General features: G+C 46.8%; 1 protein-coding gene across 2 annotated transcripts in view; it reads right to left on the bottom strand.

Annotated features, from left to right (window-relative positions):
* Positions 1-18,053, bottom strand: part of WRN (WRN RecQ like helicase) — a 230,960-nt gene that overhangs the window by 195,693 nt on the left and 17,214 nt on the right. For both annotated transcript variants that reach the window (XM_040417879.1, XM_040417880.1), the window contains 5 exons: positions 17,535-17,683; positions 16,512-16,661; positions 15,132-15,204; positions 14,932-15,046; positions 8,554-8,851 (listed from right to left, as the gene is read on the bottom strand). In XM_040417879.1, coding sequence (XP_040273813.1) covers positions 8,554-8,851; positions 14,932-15,046; positions 15,132-15,204; positions 16,512-16,661; positions 17,535-17,683 — 785 coding nt within the window. The remainder of the gene's footprint in view (positions 1-8,553; positions 8,852-14,931; positions 15,047-15,131; positions 15,205-16,511; positions 16,662-17,534; positions 17,684-18,053) is intronic.

The raw sequence follows: 18,053 nt of genomic DNA, 5'->3' as shown, positions 1-18,053 counted from the left end.
CTCCTTCGCTCCCTTCCCTGTGTGTCCGCCGATGCATGTTTCCAGTCTGCAGCGGGGGGCGGTCGGGTCTATGCATTAGCGCACGGCGGACCGAAGCTGTCAGTCGGCCGTGGCGCAGAGGGACCTGAGTGAGAGCGCAAGAGCTCTCCTGCCGATGAAATATAATCAGTCACCGATTACCTCCCCTAGTGCCCGCGATAGCCAGCACCTGCTCGGCCTAGGGAGTGCACAGGCGGGGAGTGAGAGGGAACCCTGGTGCTCCATAATAAGGCTGGTGCCTGTTTCCTGGTGCCCAAATCCTAGGACAATTGTCACCAAGAGGGAGGGAGGGATACTTACCTAGTCCCGTGTACTCACCTCTCTCATCCTCTTCACTTCACCCTCCCTAAGTGGACCCTCAAGGTCACCTTCTCCAGCAGGGTCACCTCCTCAGCAGCTGGCACCGGAGTGGCAGAAGTCTGGTATGGCGGGAGGGTCTTCTCTTTGGCAGACCTAGGTGACCCCTTGGCTGGCGGGAAGCAGGGGAGCAAGGCTGCCCTGGTCCACCTTGTCTTCTGTGGGGGAGGCAGCAGTGCGGGTGACCGGTACTGGCGCAACTCGACCCCGGGAGAACAGGCAGGCGAGGCATCCACTGTTTTCCCATCTGAAAAAGAAGAAAAAAAATAAACTAAAATAAAAAATCTTCAGGGGCTTCCCTGCAGAGCAGGGAGGTTTTGCCTCCTATTGACACTAGAAAAAACTGAAGCTCTCTCTCCAGGCTGGAGGGGGTATAGCTGCCAGGGGAGGAGCTAACAGCTTTTATTAGTGTCAACGCCTCCTAGAGGACATAGCTATACCCACAGTCTCTGTGTCCCCCAATGAATATGGGCGAGAAATATATTTTTCATCAGACTTCAGATCAGACTCCTAAATCAGATCCCCAATCCTAATCGGACCTACAATAAGATCCCAAACCTCATCAGACCTCCAAATTAGACCCCCAAAATAAGACCCCCAATGCTTGGATCAGGTAACACAAATCAGACTCCCAGTGTCAAACCCTCAGTGCTCAGATCCACCCCCCACCCCCCCCATGCTCAGATCCACCCCCCACCCCCCCCATGCTCAGATCTCCCCCTTCTCAGATCTGACCCCCCATGCTCAGACCTGACCAACCCATGCTCAAACAAGACCCCCATGATCAGATATGAACCATCATGCTCAGATTTTCCCACTCATGCTCAGATCAGACCTGTATGCTCAGTTCTATAATAAAAAATAAAAAAATCTCTTCCCTCTCCTGATCAGGCACTGGGCTCCTGCTCGGGCACCTGCTACTCTGCAGGTCTGACACGCTCTCCACTGTGACCTGATGAGCACAACGTCAGGTCATAGTGCGTGTCTCCACATACTACGTTCTCACACTGTGTGCATCAGGACATAGTGAAGAGTGAGCTGGAGCTGCAAAGTAGTAACAGTGCCTGATCAGGAAAAGAGATCTGAGCATGGGGTGGAGAGTGAGGTGGCCTGACTGCTTCCAGGCACCACAGCTAGAGCCTCACTTGATGAAGCAAAGAGCCACAGGCTGGCCACCCCTGATCTATAATGATAATCTGTAATTTTCCCTTGGGCAGACCACACTTGGTAAAGTATTGGAGGGTGGCGCTGGGCTTAGAGAAAGCTTGTATTCTTTTTCTTTCTAATGGCAAAGCAATTTCTCCGTGCCTGGAAGCAACCTTGACTTTTCTGAGAAGAGAGGTAAGAACCATTATCAAATGAATAGAAAAGCTTAAAGAGGACCTTTCACTAGAATAAAACATCTAAACTAACTATACAGACATGGAGAGCGGTGGCCAGGGATCCCCCTGCACTTACTGTTATCCCCGGGCGCAGCTCCGACCTCCCGTTATAGCCTCCGGTATCTTCATAGTTAGGCTCCACCCAGGGGAATCTGCCGGCGTCTCATTCTCCCATGCTGTAGCGCTGGCCAATCGCAGCGATCAGCTCATAGCCTGAACTTTACGCTAAGAGGGACATGCTGTAAAGTTCAGCAAATACAGAAAGTAGTAGATGTCACAAAAGGTCTGCAGATGATCACATTTTCAAGCACCTAGCTCCAATCTGTGGCATGCGGGAGGGGCATAAAAGTAAGACTGAAAGTAAAGTTTTTTTTTTAGCCACACAAAACTTAAAAAATTGGATCGTGTGGGATGAATGTGAGATGCTTATAGGTGTTTCCTGGGAATGAAGGCAGAAACAAGCAGACAGAACCCCCCTCCCCTCCCCCAATCACTCCAACTTGTAACTCATCTGTATGGCCACACACCTTGTTTCTGCCTCCATTCCCAGGAAACACCTATAAGCATCTCACATTCATCCCACACAATCCAATTTTTTAAGTTTTGTGTGGCTAAAAAAAAAACTTTACTTTCAGTCTTACTTTTATGCCCCTCCCACATGCCACAGATTGGAGTTAGGTGCTTGAAAATTTGATCATCTGCAGACCTTTTGCGACATCTACTACTTTCTGTATTTGCTGAACTTTAGAGCATGTCCCTCTTAGCGTTGCAATTTAATGTTTATATTTGAAGGATGTATTTGTCACGGCGGACAGGATATAAGATACACAGATAACAAAACAAACAAGTTTCTAGGCGAGAAGCTGGGGATAAGGTCACCTCCTAGAAAATCCCTAACAGCTTTCCCTATTCTGCTAAGCCCACATTCAGACCCTGAAGGTGGGAATAATGTGTCCTGGTGCCTGGGCTGAAAATACCCTAGAATTCCTGAGATGGTGAAAGGGGAAAAGGGGCAGCCTGCTCCCTCAGAACCTGGAGGGGACAGACACTCAAACAGCCTAGACAGCAAACCAAAGAAATCCAAAACCACTTATCTTATCTGAGCAGGAACAGCCAATTCCTCCTTGCTTGCTTCCACTGCCTGACAGAAGCTATAACCGGCACGGTACACTGGGAGTGAAAGTAAATTAAACCCACGACCCCACCCAGTGCACCTGAAGGGAGGCGGATCTAGCACGACTCCAAAACAAACAAATGACTAGACACGTGCTGCTAATCTGGCAGACCTCCGCACATATTCTGAGCAGGACATGACAGTACCCCCCCTTCTACGGGTGACCTCCGGACACCCCAGGCCAACCTTATCCGGGTGGGATCTGTGAAAAGCCCTAACCAGTCGGTTCGCACTGACATCCAGCGCCGGAACCCACATCCTTTCCTCAGGGCCGTATCCCCACCAGTGTACCAGGTACTGAAGGGAACCCCGAAGAACTCTAGAGTCGAGAACCCTGGAGATCTCAAACTCTAAATTTCCATCGACCAGAACAGGAGGAGGGGGCAATGGCGATAGTTCCACCGGTTTCAGATATTTTTTCAATAAAGACCTGTGGAACACATCATGGATCCTCCAAGTCTGCGGAAGATCCAACCGAAACGCTACTGGATTGATCACCGCAGATATTTTGTACGGACCAATAAATCTTGGACCCAGTTTCCAAGATGGCACTCTCAGTTTAATATTTTTAGTGGACAACTACACCAGATCACCCACACACAGATCCGGACCAGTCACACATCTTTTGTCAGCCATTCGCTTATACCTTTACCCATCTTCTCCAAATTCACTTGGATCCTCCTCTGGCATCCCAGAGGAACTAGTCCCAGAAAAGGTACCAAACTGAGGATGAAAACCGTATGCGCCAAAAAATGGCGACTTACCCGTGGACTCCTGCCTACGGTTATTCAAAGCAAACTCTGCTAGGGTCAAGAATGAGGACCAGTCCTCCTGATTCTCAGCCACAAAGCACCTCAAGTAGGTCTCCAGGTTTTGATTAGTACGCTCTGTCTGTCCATTCAGAAAGTTGTATGCCAAGTCGAGAGTTGTATGCCAAGTTGAAAACCTGGAGACAAACTGCGTGCCCCTATCAGAAACCACATCCGAAGGAATATCATGCAATTTCACGATATTATCAACAAAAATCTGTGCAAGAGTCTTGGCATTAGGCAGACTAGTCAACGATATAAAGTGAGCCATTTTACTAAAACGGTCAACTACCACCAGAATCACAGTTTTCCCGGAGGAACTCGGCAGATCCGTAATAAAGTCTATAGACAAGTGTGTCCAAGGACGAGACGGAATAGACAAAGGAAGAAGTGAACCAGCCGGTCGAGTATGAGCAATCTTTGACCGTGCACAGGTTTCACAAGCTGTCACGTAATCCTCAATGCTCTTACGTAACCCAGGCCACCAGAACCTCCGGGACACAAGGTCACAGGTGGACTTACCACCAGGATGTCCAGCAAGGAAAGCATCATGATGCTCCTTGAATACCTTGTATCGCAGTCCTTCAGGAACAAACAACCTCCCTGGGGGACAAGAACCAGGAGCCCCCTCCTGGGCTCCCAACACCTCCATCTCCAATTCGGGGTACAGAGCAGAGACCACCACCCCATCAGCCAAAATCGGAGCAGGATCCTCTGAATCACATCCCCCAGGAAAACTGCGAGACAACGCATCTGCCTTGACGTTTTAAACCCCCAGACGAAAAGTAACCACAAAATTGAACCTGGTAAAAAACAGCGACCATCTGGCCTGTCTAGGGTTCAGACGCTTGGCAGATTGCAGGTAAGCCAAGTTCTTATGACCTGTATATACTGTAACGGGGTGAGACGCCCCCTCCAACCAGTGACGCCATTCCTCAAAGGCCAACTTGATGGCCAGCAACTCTCTATCTCCCACATCATAATTCTTCTCGGCGACCGAGAGCTTCTTGAGAAAAAAAAGCACACGGGACCCACTTGCCAGGAGATGCGACAGCAACGCTCCAACCCCCACTTCTGATGCATCAACCTCCACCACGAATGGCTGAGACACATCAGGCTGCACCAGAATGGGAGCAGACGCAAAACACTCCTTAATAGTCGAAAAGGCCTGCAATGCCTCATCCGACCAGACAGAGACGTCGGCGCCCTTCTTAGTCATATCAGTCAGGGGTCTTACAATGGTAGAATAGTTTAAAATAAATTTTCTATAATATTTAGTAAACCCCAAAAACCGCATCAAAGCTTTCTGATTCTCTGGTCGGTCCCATTCCAGAACCGCCCGGACCTTTTCGGGGTCCATACGAAAACCAGAGTCAGAAAGCAGATATCCCAAAAATGGAAGCTCCTGCACAGAAAATACACATTTCTCCAATTTGGCATATAATTTATTCTCCCGAAGGATCGTCAAAACCTGTCTCACATGATCCTGATGGGTCTTCAGATCAGGAGTGTAAATTAAAATGTCATCCAAGTAAACTACCACGAACCTCCCCACCAAATGATAGAAAATGTCATATACGAATCGCTGAAATACTGCTGGTGCGTTCGTCAACCCAAAAGGCATAACCAGATTCTCAAAATGACCCTCGTGCGTATTGAAGGCCGTTTTCCACTCATCCCCTTCCTTGATTCTGATCAGATTGTAGGCCCCTCTCAAATCCAACTTAGAGAACACCTTGGCACCAACAATCTGATCAAAAAGGTCGGAGATCAAAGGAAGGGGATACGGATCCCGGACCGTAATACGGTTCAATTCCCGGAAATCCAAACAAGGTCTCAGCGATCCATCCTTTCTTTACAAAGAATAAACCTACTGCCACCGGAGACTTAGATGGCCTAATATGACCTTTTGCCAAACTCTCGGCGATATACTTCCGCATGACCTCTCTTTCGGGTTGAGAAAGATTGTAAAGCCGAGATTTTGGCAATTTAGCCCCTGGGATGAGATTAACTGGACAATCATAGTCACGATGAGGGGGCAATTCCTGAGCCCCACCCTCCGAAAAGACATCCGCTAAATCTGAGAGATACTGAGGTAGAGCCGTAGTGGACACACCAGAGATAGTTGTGCCAAGACAATTATCCGAACAAAATTCACTCCAACCAATGATTTGTCTTGCTTGCCAATCTATAATTGGGTTATGTTTTGTCAACCACGGTAACCCTAAGACTATAGGAGCGGGCAAGTCCTTCATCACAAAACAAGACATAATCTCAACATGTGAATCGCCCACCCTTAACTGAATACCATGAGCAATATGAGTGAGACTCCTTTGAGAAAGAGGTTAAGAATTAATTGCAAAAACTGGAATCTCTCTTTCTAAAGTGCAAGTACTTAGACCCAGATTTTGAAGAAAAAGAAAGTCAATAAGGTTTACCCCAGCACCACAGTCAATGAATACTTCAACAAAAAAAAATTCTTGAGTCTAGCGCCACCATAGCTGGAAGGAGAAAACGAGTATTACAGGGAGCTTGCATACCTGCTTGCTCCACCACTCCATTCACGCTACCAAGAGTCAGGACGTTTTTTTTTTTCTCTTTCTTATGAACATGCGGTTTAACCAAAGGACAAGCAAAAATAAAATGACCACTTTTCCCACAGTAGTAACATAGTTTATGCAATTTCCTAAAGTCTCTACTACCAGAACGGAAAGATACCTGACCCAGCTGCATGGGTTCCTCCCCTACCCCAGAGTTACCTGTAACATCACCCTGGGAAGCAGTAGAGATGAAACCACTCACAGAAGGGATCCCTTGCGCGGAGGGAGCCTTACACCTCTCTCTAATACGTCTATCTAACCGTACTGCCAAAGACATAGCATTCTCCAAAGAATTTGGGTACTCATGAAAAGCAAGGGCATCTTTCAATCTCTCAGATAACCCCTGACAAAACTGACTATGTAACGCAGGGTCATTCCACTGTGACTCGGTAGCCCATCTCCTAAACTCAACGCAGTAAACCTCTGCAGTATGTTCACCCTGTAATAAATTACGCAATTTAGATTCCGCCATCGAGACCCGATCTGGGTCATCGTAAATTAATCCCAGGGCTTTAAAAAATTCTTCCACCGACCGGACGGCCAGAGAACCGGGCAGCAGAGAAAAGGCCCAGGATTGCGCGTCCCCTTTAAGCAGAGAAATGATTATACCAACCCTCTGACTTTCATCACCTGACGAAGATGGACGTAGCCGAAAATACAACTTGCATGACTCTTTAAAGTGGATAAAGTCATCCGCACCCCCTGCAAATCTCTCAGGAATAGCGACTTTAGGCTCCCAACAAATTTGACCTGAACCTGATGCCAGAGCATTCTGACACCATGTGACCGAACTACGCAGATCCGCAACCTCTAGAGATAATCCCTGCATGCTGTCAACTAGCGCATCAATTGACGCCATCACAAAACCGCTGAGCAATGGCAGTCACAGTTTTGGCGGGTTATAATGTCACGGCGGACAGGATATAAGATACACAGATAACAAAACAAACAAGTTTCTAGGCGAGAAGCTGGGGATAAGGTCACCTCCTAGAAAATCCCTAACAGCTTTCCCTATTCTGCTAAGCCCACATTCAGACCCTGAAGGTGGGAATAATGTGTCCTCGTGCCTGGGCTGAAAATACCCTAGAATCCCTGAGATGGTGAAAGGGGAAAAGTGGCAGCCTGCTCCCTCAGAACCTGGAAGGGACAGACGACACTCAAACAGCCTAGACAGCAAACCAAAGAAATCCAAAACCACTTATCTTATCTGAGCAGGAACAGCCAATTCCTCCTTGCTTGCTTCCACTACCTGACAGAAGCTATAACCCGTACGGTACACTGGGAGTGAGAGTAATTTAAACGCACAACCCCACCCAGTGCACCTGAAGGGAGGCGGATCTAGCACGACTCCAAAACAAACAAATGACTAGACACGTGCTGCTAATCTGGCAGACCTCCGCACATAGTCTGAGCAGGGCATGACAGTATTTTGTTTCCAAACTCATCTACTGTAATGTGGAAACATACAAAGTAAGAACGAGGAGTGATGCTTCATGAGCATCTTGTAAGGGACAGAATGCTGTGGAGTGTTGGCGAATCATCCCAGGGTACACACGAATTAGGACTGGAGAGGAAATTGTACCTGGGTGCATGAAAAGGTATCTTAAGAGCTCAGTTTATTGTAATATGGCATGTATCATCTCTTTTGTCTTTATCCATTATATACTGTGGATTTAACTTTTATGTATCAGTGCTCATGTTCTGTTGGGACTATAGAGGTTTAAAGAGGACTTGTCACCACTCCTGACATGTCTGTTTAGTAGCTACTTGCATTCCCATGTAATATCAATTCTGCGGCATCTATTTTTATGACTCTATGTTGTGCCATTTTACTATTATTCCTGCTAGAAGTTTATGGGAGTTACTGGCTGGGGGGGTGTTCCTGTCCAGTCTGACACTGGCAGCACTGATTTGATAGTGTTTGACAGTGCAGGACACTCCCCCAGGCTGGTAAAAACCATCTGTACCGATATCCATAAACTTCTAGCAAGAATAGTAAAAAAAAAGCTACGACAGAGTAAAAAAAAAAAAAACAGATGCTCCATATGCAAGTAGCTACTAAAACAGAGATGTCAGGAGAGGTGGTTGGGATTTGGGGTTTGTTTTTCCTTTATATGTATAATCGAAAAAAATATTAGATAAAAAAAAAAGAATAAAGAGTGATAAATGCATTAAAAAAATTCACTTCCTACCTCATCAAACATTATCGTTTCTTCATGCTCTTCTTGCTCAATCATGTTAAGTTCATCTATAGTCAACCCTTGCTTCGAGTGTAATGGTTGATGTAAAGTATCTTTAGGTAGAGTAACCATGCCCTCAGTACGCTTGCTGCTTTTCCTCTGATCATGGCTGTCTTCCATGCTTGCTGAATTGGTCTCATCCTGCGACAAATGTTCACCTTCTGTGCCATTTTCCTGTTCTTTGGAAGACACTAGAATGTTTCTTAAATCTTCCAGGCCCGAAGAAAGCTTATCGAGAATATGTACAGCTCTGTAAAATAAAATAAGCAGAAATACAAGTCTGCCAGCTCTAGAAATGCTTTAATCAAATAAACTGGTGCTGTCTCCCTCTGACATTGGGCCACGTCATGCAGTCATATCACTGTGTCATCATGGATAGCGTACCAGAGAACGACAGCAGGCTATTGGTTAAAACTGAACAATTTAAAGATCTATTCTTTTACAATTTCATGGCCATATAGATTTTGTATATCCTGGAAATTGCCAGTAATTTGAATTTTTCTTAAAAACAGATTTGTCATGGATAGAGTTGAGCGAACACCTGGATGTTCGGGTTCGAGAAGTTCGGCCGAACTTCCCGGAAATGTTCGGGTTCGGGATCCGAACTTTTCGGCACTAAAAAGGCTATAAAATAGCCCAGGAAAGGGCTAGAGGGCTGCAAAAGGCAGCAAAATGTAGGTAAATCCCCTGCAAACAAATGTGGATAGGGAAATTAATTAAAATAAAAATAAAATAAATTTAAATTAACCAATATCAATTGGAGAGAGGTCTCATGGCAGAGAATCAGGCTTCACGTCACCCACCACTGGAACAGGCCATTGTCAGATATTTAGGCCCCGTCACCCAGACAGAGGAGAGAGGTCCCATAGCAGAGAATCAGGCTTCAAGTCATAGCAGAGAATCAGGCTTCAAGTCATAGCAGAGAATCAGGCTTCAAGTCATAGCAGAGAATCAGGCTTCATGGCATAGCAGAGAATCAGGCTTCATGGCATAGCAGAGAATCAGGCTTCATGGCATAGCAGAGAATCAGGCTTCATGGCATAGCAGAGAATCAGGCTTCATGGCATAGCAGAGAATCAGGCTTCATGGCATAGCAGAGAATCAGGCTTCATGGCATAGCAGAGAATCAGGCTTCATGGCATAGCAGAGAATCAGGCTTCATGGCATAGCAGAGAATCAGGCTTCATGGCATAGCAGAGAATCAGGCTTCATGGCATAGCAGAGAATCAGGCTTCATGGCATAGCAGAGAATCAGGCTTCATGGCATAGCAGAGAATCAGGCTTCATGGCATAGCAGAGAATCAGGCTTCATGGCATAGCAGAGAATCAGGCTTCATGGCATAGCAGAGAATCAGGCTTCATGGCATAGCAGAGAATCAGGCTTCATGGCATAGCAGAGAATCAGGCTTCATGGCATAGCAGAGAATCAGGCTTCATGGCATAGCAGAGAATCAGGCTTCATGGCATAGCAGAGAATCAGGCTTCATGGCATAGCAGAGAATCAGGCTTCATGGCATAGCAGAGAATCAGGCTTCACGTCACCCACCACTGGAACAGGCCATTGTCAGATATTTAGGCCCCGGCACCCGTAGAGAGGTCCCATAGCAGAGAATCAGGCTTCAAGTCATAGCAGAGAATCAGGCTTCAAGTCATAGCAGAGAATCAGGCTTCAAGTCATAGCAGAGAATCAGGCTTCATGTCACCCAACACTGGAACAGGCCATTGTCAGATATTTTTAGGCCCCGGCACCCAGACAGAGGAGAGAAGTCCCATAGCAGAGATTCAGGCTTCATGTCATAGCAGAGATTCAGGCTTCATGTCATAGCAGAGAATCATGCTTCATGTCACCCAACACTGGAACAGGCCATTGTCAGATATTTTTAGGCCCCGTCACAAAGACAGAGGAGAGAGGTTCCATAGCAGAGATTCAGGCTTCATGTCATAGCAGAGAATCATGCTTCATGTCACCCAACACTGGAACAGGCCACTGTCAGATATTTTTAGGCCCCGGCACCCAGACAGAGGAGAGGTTCATTCAACTTTGGGTTGCCCCGCAATATAATGGTAAATTGAAAATAAAAAAAGGATTGAATGAGGAAGTGCCCTGGAGTACAATAATATATGGTTAAGGGGAGGTAGTTATAAATGTCTAATCTGCACAAGGGATGGACAGGTCCTGTGGGATCCATGCTTGGTTCATTTTTATGAACGTCAGCTTGTCCACATTGGCTGTAGACAGGCGGCTGCGTTTGTCTGTAATGACGCCCCCTGCCGTGCTGAATACACGTTCAGACAAAACGCTGGCCGCCGGGCAGGCCAGCACCTCCAAGGCATAAAAGGCTAGCTCTGGCCACGTGGACAATTTGGAGACCCAGAAGTTGAATGGGGCTGAACCATCAGTCAGTACGTGGAGGGGTGTGCACACGTACTGTTCCACCATGTTAGTGAAATGTTGCCTCCTGCTAACACGTTCCGTATCAGGTGGTGGTGCAGTTAGCTGTGGCGTGGTGACAAAACTTTTCCACATCTCTGCCATGCTAACCCTGCCCTCAGAGGAGCTGGCCGTGACACAGCTGCGTTGGCGACCTCTTGCTCCTCCTCTGCCTTCGCCTTGGGCTTCCACTTGTTCCCCTGTGACATTTGGGAATGCTCTCAGTAGCGCGTCTACCAACGTGCGCTTGTACTCGCGCATCTTCCTATCACGCTCCAGTGCAGGAAGTAAGGTGGGCACATTGTCTTTGTACCGGGGATCCAGCAGGGTGGCAACCCAGTAGTCCGCACACGTTAAAATGTGGGCAACTCTGCTGTCGTTGCGCAGGCACTGCAGCATGTAGTCGCTCATGTGTGCCAGGCTGACCAGAGGTAAGGACAAGCTGTCCTCTGTGGGAGGCGTATCGTCATCGTCCTGCGTTTCCCCCCAGCCACGTACCAGTGATGGGCCCGAGCTGCGTTGGGTGCCACCCCGCTGTGAACATGCTTCATCCTCATCCTCCTCCACCTCCTCCTCATCCTCGTCCTCCAGTAGTGGGCCCTGTCTGGCCACATTTGTACCTGGTTTTCTCAAGGAGACATAGAAGTGGTATTGTAACGCTGATAACGGCGTCATCGCCACTGGCCATGTTGGTGGAGTACTTGAAACAGCGCAACAGGGCACACAGGTCTCGCATGGAGGCCCAGTCATTGGTGGTGAAGTGGTGCTGTTCCGCAGTGCGACTGACCCGTGCGTGCTGCAGCTGAAACTCCACTATGGCCTGCTGCTGCTCGCACAGTCTGTCCAGCATGTGCAAGGTGGAGTTCCACCTGGTGGGCACGTCGCATATGAGGTGGTGAGCGGGAAGGCCGAAGTTACGCTGTAGCGCAGACAGGCGAGCAGCGGCAGGATGTGAACGCCGGAAGCGCGCACAGACGGCCCGCACTTTATGCAGCAGCTCTGACATGTCGGGGTAGTTGTGAATGAACTTCTGCACCATCAAATTCAGCACATGCGCCAGGCAAGGGATGTGCGTCAAACCGGCTAGTCCCAGAGCTGCAACGAGATTTCGCCCATTATCGCACACCACCAGGCCGGGCTTGAGGCTCACCGGCAGCAACCACTCGTCGGTCTGTTGTTCTATACCCCGCCACAACTCCTGTGCGGTGTGGGGCCTGTCCCCCAAACATATGAGTTTCAGAATGGCCTGCTGACGTTTACCCCGGGCTGTGCTGAAGTTGGTGGTGAAGGTGTGTGGCTGACTGGATGAGCAGGTGGAAGAAGAGGAGGAGGAAGCCGAGTAGGAGGAGGAGGCAACAGGAGGCAAAGAATGTTGCCCTGCGATCCTTGGCGGCGGAAGGACGTGCGCCAAACAGCTCTTCGCCTGGGGCCCAGCCGCCACTACATTTACCCAGTGTGCAGTTAGGGAGATATAGCGTCCCTGGCCGTGCTTACTGGTCCACGTATCTGTGGTTAGGTGGACCTTGCCACAGATGGCGTTGCGCAGTGCACACTTGATTTTATCGGATACTTGGTTGTGCAGGGAAGGCACGGCTCTCTTGGAGAAGTAGTGGCGGCTGGGAACAACATACTGTGGGACAGCAAGCGACATGAGCTGTTTGAAGCGGTCTGTGTCCACCAGCCTGAATGACAGCATTTCATATGCCAGTAGTTTAGAAATGCTGGCATCCAGGGACAGGGATCGAGGGTGGCTAGGTGGGAATTTACGCTTTCTTTCAAATGTTTGTGAGATAGAGAGCTGATCGCTGCCGTGTGACATGGTTGAGATGCTTGGTGACGAAGGTGGTGGTGTTGGTGGTACATCCTCTGTTTGCTGGGTGGCAGGTGCCAACGTTCCTCCAGAGGCGGAGGAAGAGGCCGAGGCGGCGGCAGCAGCAGAAGAGGTAGCAGGGGAGCCTGAGTGAGTTCCTTGTTTTTAAGGTGTTTACTCCACTGCAGTTCATGCTTTGCATGCAGGTGCCTGGTCATGCAGGTTGTGCTAAGGTTCAGAACGTTAATGCCTCGCTTCAGGCTCTGATGGCACAGCGTGCAAACCACTCGGGTCTTGTCGTCAGCACATTGTTTGAAGAACTGCCACGCCAGGGAACTCCTTGAAGCTGCCTTTGGGGTGCTCGGTCCCAGATGGCGGTGGCCAGTAGCAGACGGACTCTCTTGGCGGCGGGTGTTCTGCTTTTGCCCACTGCTCCCTCTTTTGCTACGCTGTTAGCTCGGTCTCACCACTGCCTCTTCCTCCGAATTCTGAAAGTCAGTGGCACGACCTTCATTCCATGTGGGGTCTAGGACCTCATTGTCCCCTGCATCGTCTTCAACCCAGTCTTCCTCCCTGACCTCCTGTTCAGTCTGCACACTGCAGAAAGATGCAGCAGTTGGCACCTGTGTTTCGTCATCATCAGAGACGTGCTGAGGTGGTATTCCCATGTCCTCATCAGGAAACATAAGTGGTTGTGCGTTAGTGCATTCTATCTCAGGCCTTACTATCCTTAGAACGGCATTGGGCCCCACCAAATATCGCTGTAAATTCTGGTGGCTACTGGGACCTGAGGTAGTTGGTTCACTAGGACGTGTGGCTGTGAACGACCACGTCCTCTCCCAGCACCAGAGGGTCCACTAACACCACTACGACCATGTCCGCGTCCCTTACTAGATGTTTCGCTCATTGTTACCGTTCACCACAATAAGAAAAAAATTATTTGGCCCAATGTATTGAATTCAAATTCAGGCCTTTTTTTTTTACAGGCACCTAACACTATCTGGCTATCTATTTAGGTACCGTATTACACTAATACAGGCACAGCAGTAACGACAGATTTAGCTGAATATAAATTGTAGGCCTAGTATTTAGGCGCTGGATGACAGGTATCCCTTTTACGGACAGAATTAGACTTGGAAATGCACGGTAGCGTCTGAAGTTATTGAGGATGACCCTATCCGCACCTTCAATCTAATATACCCTTTTATGGATAGATTTAAACTTGGCCTGATAGAGCAGAAACCACTAATATAGGGAATTGCTAAGTTGGGAATTGTATTTCAACCCAGAACAAAAACTGTGCTTTGGCAGACAGCAGACAGTATTACAATTGGCTAGCCACAGCTGAAACACCAGATTTAGGGTACTGCTATTTTGGCGATTGTATTTTACCCCTCAATAAAATAGCAAGCACAGCCAAGCCCCTGATGTAGGCTATAGCAAAAAAAAACAACACACTATTGATGGTTAAAAATGGACTTGGTGGCAGCTTGTGCTGGCGCACCACAAGACACAAAATGGCCGCCGATCACCCCAGAAAAAAGTGACTGAAAAACGCTCTGGGCAGCCTTAAAACAGTGAGCAATTGAATAGCAGAGGTTGTATGATACACAGCTGTATATCGATCACTTCAGTAAATAAATCCCTGCCTAATCTCGCCCTAACAGCAGCAGCTGCATCCTATCCCTACAGTGATCAGAGCAGAGTGACGTGCGGCGCTACGTGACTCCAGCTTAAATAGAGGCTGGGTCACATGCTGCACTGGCCAATCACAGACATGCCAATAGTAGGCATGGCTGTGATGGCCTCTTGGGGCAAGTAGTATGACACTTGTTGATTGGCTGCTTTGCAGCCTTTCAAAAAGCGCCAAAAAAGCGCCGAACACCGAACCCGAACTTTTACGAAAATGTTCGGGTTCGGGTCCGTGTCACGGACACCCCAAAATTCGGTAAGAACCCGAACTATACAGTTCGGGTTCGCTCATCCCTACTCATGGAGGCTTGTTTTCCTGTGACACTTCAACTTCTTTCTACAAGGAGCAGACACTTCAGCGTCACCAAAGATCAGATATTATCACTAGAAACCTTACCTTTCTGCTTCTCTAGAGTCCTCAAAATTACCAGGGACCTGATCCACCAGAACTAGGAGCTCCTGTGACAGACTGTTCAACTTGTTTTTCACTTCACATGATCCAGAACTCAATCCTATGAAACAAATAGCCCACGTCAACTGAAATATATAATACATCATCATAGAATAAATAATACAACATTGTAGTATAAAATATACCTGTGGGGATAGATAAAACAAGTTTCTCCTTTTCATCCAAGCTCTCCAACTTTTGGTAAATCAGAAGTCCAGCCTGCAAAATACAGTATGAAGACTAAATGATCAGATCTACTTTTGGAGATGCACTAGATGATAATCCTTCTGCGGTTTACAGTGATCCCTCTTTCAGCACAGTACTCCAATTTGGAGAACCTGACAATATTAAAAGAAATAATGTATAACTAATAAAAACTATTTGAAGTCACCTCATAGAGGGGTCAGGGTAGCTTTCTCTAACATTCTTACATTAGGGTTAATATTGTCATATATTAGGGACGGACATACTGCTTGTGCAGCCAGGTCAGCCACACATAGGCCCAGATGAAGGGGGAACAATCAAGGAGCTTAAGACTAATTACTAAAGGCTAATCTGGGGGATGAAGGAGACAGAATCTGCAGTAGGAGGTATAAAATGACAGGAGTCAAGGTAAATTGAAACTCTGGTTATATGTATAGGTATGGGTTCTGGTTGGGTCACAGCTTGCAGCCTGAAAGGATAACTGTCACATTTAGACCCTAATTTAAATTTTCATATATGTAGTTACTAATAACATGATATTCCAGAATCAGTTACTATTAGACTGACTTAACCCCATATTTAATAAGATTCAGCCCTTAGCAACCAGTTTGCATAAAACTGCAATTTCACTATTCAGTTAAGATGGCCGCCACTGCCCTCACCCTGAGGCTAATCCTGCCTGCCCTCACTAGCCAGTAACAATAGCCCCCAAAAGTGTCAGTAACCACAGCCCTCCCCCTAAAGGGTTAATCTCCTGCAGCACAAAGGGGTCCTCTTACCACATGTTGCTTTCATTTATACACTGAGCAGATGGCAGATCTCCCTTCCCTGGTCTGCGCTGCTTCAACTCTGCATTCTCCAGCTCTGCTGAGTGAGGGAGCGTCTGCCAAGCGCAGGGACAGGGAGAAGTGCACACAGCCCAGGCACTGTTATCAGCTGCTGGGGAGGACCTGACTTTAATCATTTACTTACAGTCCCTGGCTGTCAGTAATGTGACCTTGCACGCAGCCTGCTTTGCTCCGTCCTTCAACAGATAGACGGACCATGCCTAGCAACCCTATTTTAAGCACAGGTAAAAGTAGGCAGTACAGGGAACAAAAATGTGGAATTAAGGGGTAATTGAATACACAGTGAAAAGTTGAAATAGGGCCACCAAGGTAATATTAAATCACCACAATCCAATACTCCAAAAATAAAAAAAATGACAGTTATCCTTTAATGCAGTTTTTCAAAAATGAAGTTACTTTACCGGAATATCCCTTTAATTTGTAGAAAATACATCTATTAGTACATTGAAAATATTCAGTGGCATTCAAACGTACATATGCATCTGAGGCAGCATAGAGCTTCTGCTCTTCACTGAGGGGAAGTCTGTCCCAGTCACTGCAACGCACAGAGTCATCTTTCAGAAGCTGCTTGTTGAAGAGGTGTTTGACCAAGCCATTCAAACTCCACTTTTCCTTACACTGAAGCTAAACACATAAAAGATATATTTTAAGACATCTCCAAAATCAACATAAGAATTAGTGTACACAAAAAGTGATATAAATACTGCATATGTTAAAGCTCTGAATATGAAGGTCAGCCACTGCAACATGCATGTTTCTGCAGTATGCATTTGGTGGTGGTGCTGCCTCCATTTTGGTCATGCACCCCTAACAAACCAATCTTTCCCACAAGCGGTTTTTAATTTGTGTAGTATAGGTGGAGCCCAGTTTCCCTGCATTCATTTGAGACATGTTGGCAGAAGGACAGGAGTTATGAAAGAGTAGGGTTCTATCTTAAAAAAAAAAAATGTCACCTTGCAGTGGTGGATGGGCACAAATGCTTTGGATCAAAATATACTTGCTTAGTACCTCATTCATACATAAAGTAAATATAGCATTAGTATAGTTTATATGTTCAGAGTGCTGTTGCATTGTGTTTGGTTTTTCTTTTGGACACTAAACCTAGACATCCAACTAGATGTCTAGAGGTAAAAACTGTTTCAAACCCAATAATTTCAAGTGTATAGGATCTCCCTACATTTCCTTAATGGCAGATTCAAGCTGTTGTAAAAGGGGTCTGGCAGCGCTTTATTTCACTGTCCCTACTGAAATAAACATGTATGCTCGGTTGAGCAGAGTGTGCATGTTTATACTGGAGTTGAAAGAAATACGGTAGTTCAGCTGATAAGCAATCTCAAATGTATGGCCAGCCTAATGGGGTATTCCTACCATAAAGTGGTTTCATATTACTAGAACATGCCCTAACTTTATGATCGTTCCAGAGGTGGAATGGAAATACCTATTTAACAAACATGACCTCAGCATTTCATGGGTTAGAATATATTAGGAAACACATACCTTTTGGTTTGCCAAATCAGTAAGTTCGATGAATCCTTTTAACTTCAGATCACAGTCGCTCATTAACTTCCATTGGTCCCCTTCAATACCAACTCCAACCTTCTTTATAGACATGTCTTCAAGCAGCCTCTTCAGACCCTTAGGAAAACCTGTGAGACAGGTAAATCCTATCAGATTATATCTAATTGTAGACCTTCGTGAAATCCTGAGAAACATAAATTTCATAGACTTCACATAACCCCCTTTCCCTACTGTATTTAATGGATCCACCCCAGAAAAAGTGTGACATTTTCTAGGACAATGCCATAACATCTGTTCAGGGATCAAAAAACTGATTGAATAAAGGGCACTCATTTCACACAGGCAGCAATACTATACAACTATAGGTAGTATACTTTTCTATGCAGCCCTCGTGAGGTCCAGTTTACCAGCCAATAGTCAATTCAGACTGACTCTCCCTTCCCACGGTGGGGAGTCTTTGACAGTAGGAACTAAATATACAGCATTTGTTTCATAATA

This window comes from Bufo bufo, chromosome 2 (assembly GCF_905171765.1).
Source record: "Bufo bufo chromosome 2, aBufBuf1.1, whole genome shotgun sequence".
In the NCBI taxonomy this organism is placed as follows: domain Eukaryota; kingdom Metazoa; phylum Chordata; class Amphibia; order Anura; family Bufonidae; genus Bufo; species Bufo bufo.
The sequence above is the reverse complement of the archived record's forward strand: the minus strand, read 5'-3'. Positions and strand labels throughout refer to the sequence as shown.